Source organism: Nuphar pumila, chromosome 8 (assembly GCF_984573655.1).
Source record: "Nuphar pumila chromosome 8, dmNupPumi1.hap1.1, whole genome shotgun sequence".
Taxonomy (NCBI): Eukaryota; Viridiplantae; Streptophyta; class Magnoliopsida; order Nymphaeales; family Nymphaeaceae; genus Nuphar; species Nuphar pumila.
This window is the reverse complement of record NC_143256.1, coordinates 122,170,005-122,172,142: the sequence shown is the minus strand read 5'-3', so window position 1 is coordinate 122,172,142 and position 2,138 is coordinate 122,170,005. Positions and strand designations below refer to the sequence as shown.

Sequence of the window (2,138 nt, the reverse complement as noted above, 5' to 3'; positions counted from 1 at the left end):
TCTGGTCCAGGTAAACCAGGCCGGTTGATTTTTTGGGATAGGAAGGGGCCATGAAAGAATGAAAGAAACGGAGGATGAAGCTTCTCTCTCTCTCTCTCCTCTATATAAGAACCTCAGACCTCCAAATTTTTTCGTACTCACCTCCTCAACCTAAAATTTGCATTCATCAATTCCATCCTCCCACTTTGCGCTCTCTCTTTCTAAGAACCTCAAGCCTCCAAATTTTTTTCGTACTCACCTCCTCAACCTAAAATTTGCACGCATCAAGCCCAATACTCTTCAATTCCATCCTCTCTCTCAAACAAAAAATGAAGATCAAGAGGGAAAGCTCTAGGCTTCTCAGACCAGATTACCAAAATGCTAGCCCTCCTCCTGCTGATGTCTGCTTCCCTCTTACTGCCTTCGACACCGTAAGCTACGACGGCCACATAGCTGTGATCTATGCCTACAGACCCCCCAATCCATCAAACAAGGTCATAGAACAAGGTTTGCGCAAGGCGCTAGCCGAGTACAGAGAATGGGCTGGCCGGTTCGTCGAAGATGAAGATGGCCACCGGTGCATTCTCTTGAACGATGCCGGCATGCGATTCGTCGAGGCATCATCAGAGTATCCTCTTGGCTACATGGACAAGCCTTCTCCTGACTACCTGGACTTGCACCCACCACTTGAGGGTGTGGAGGAGTTAGCCCAGGTGCAGCTCACTAGGTTCTCTTGCGGCTCTCTTGTAGTAGGATTCACAAGCCAACACATGGTCGCTGATGGATTGGCGACAAGCAACTTCCTCGTTGCGTGGGGGCGAGCGACGCGGGGTCTCGACATCCAACCACTTCCTTTTCGTGATCGCACCGTTTTCGTCCCTCGCAACCCTCCGAAGTTCCAATTCGAACACTGCGGCGTCGAGTACAAGGATATAAAGAACAAGTTCAGCTTGTTAGACAGCTCTAACATCAACTCAGACCTTGTAGACACAATCAGAGTGCACAAAGCACATTTCTCTGCAGATTTTCTATTGAAACTCAAGGCCAAGGCTTCTATCAACAACCCTAGAAAGCCTTACACTACGTTTGACAGCCTCCTTGCTCATCTTTGGAGACAGATCTCTCGAGCCCGCGGTCTTGGTCTGTCCGAGACCACTGAGATCCGAATTTCTGTCAATGGACGTGCAAGAATGAACAACCCTCGTGTGCCATTGGAGTACTTCGGCAACCTTGTGTTGTGGGCATTCCCTCAAGCCAAGGTGGAAGACCTAGTCCTTGAGCCACTGAGCCATGCAGCTAGGCTCATACACGACGCAGTTGTGGGTGTTAACGACGACTACTTCCGGTCATTCATCGACTACTCGAGCTCGAAGGAGAAGATGAAGGGGTTGGTTACTACTGGTAATACTGCTATCAGGGCATTGTCTACCAACTTGGAGGTGAATAGCTGGTTGAGGTTCCCTTTCTATGACCTAGATTTTGGAGGAGGGTGTCCACACATGTTCACTCCTACATATTCTCCAGATGAGGGTTCTCTTTTTCTGATCCCTTCATTCACACACAATGGAGATATCGATGCCTTCATAGGCCTCTTTGAGAAAGACATTGATACATTCAAAGACCTCTGCTATTCACTAGAATAGAAAGGAGGGATTCACAAAAAGGAAGCAGCCCTCAATTTTCCCACACATGGTTGGCAATATTTTATTCTTCTTTTCATTGTAATCAAGTTTATGTGGTCTGTTTTAGCTTCTTTCATTCATGCTTGGCATTAGGGTGACACCCCGTCCCTTATGTATGTGTTATAGCTACTGATTTTATGCCATTGAAAGGAAATGAATGTTTTCCTTAAAAAGAGGCAAGTTTATGCGTCCGAATATGTATATTAGGCCCCATTTCTGGTTCTGCCCCACAGGTTTTAAGTGTTTTATGATATATCTGATGTGTTTAGCATGCTGGATTGAAATTTATTATTAGATCATGTTTTTTCGACCAAAAAACATATTTTTATGAGCTGAGAAAAACTGGTACCTTCATAGCCATTGATTTTGGATCACCGAAAAAAATTATACACAGGTCAGATTTCGGCGATCCAAATGCCGGTTCCCACTAAATAAAACCTATAGATCACATCTATGGTGTTAGACGTAAAAAAAATA

The 2,138-nt window shown here is 45.4% G+C and overlaps 1 protein-coding gene across 1 annotated transcript; it reads left to right on the top strand.

Moving 5' to 3' along the window:
- Positions 1-308: 308 nt before the first annotated feature.
- Positions 309-1,622, top strand: LOC149830496 (agmatine hydroxycinnamoyltransferase 1-like). Its single transcript, XM_090015469.1, has one exon. The coding sequence runs from the start codon at positions 309-311 to the stop codon at positions 1,620-1,622; it is 1,314 nt and encodes a 437-aa protein (XP_089871595.1).
- The last annotated feature ends 516 nt before the right edge of the window (positions 1,623-2,138 follow it).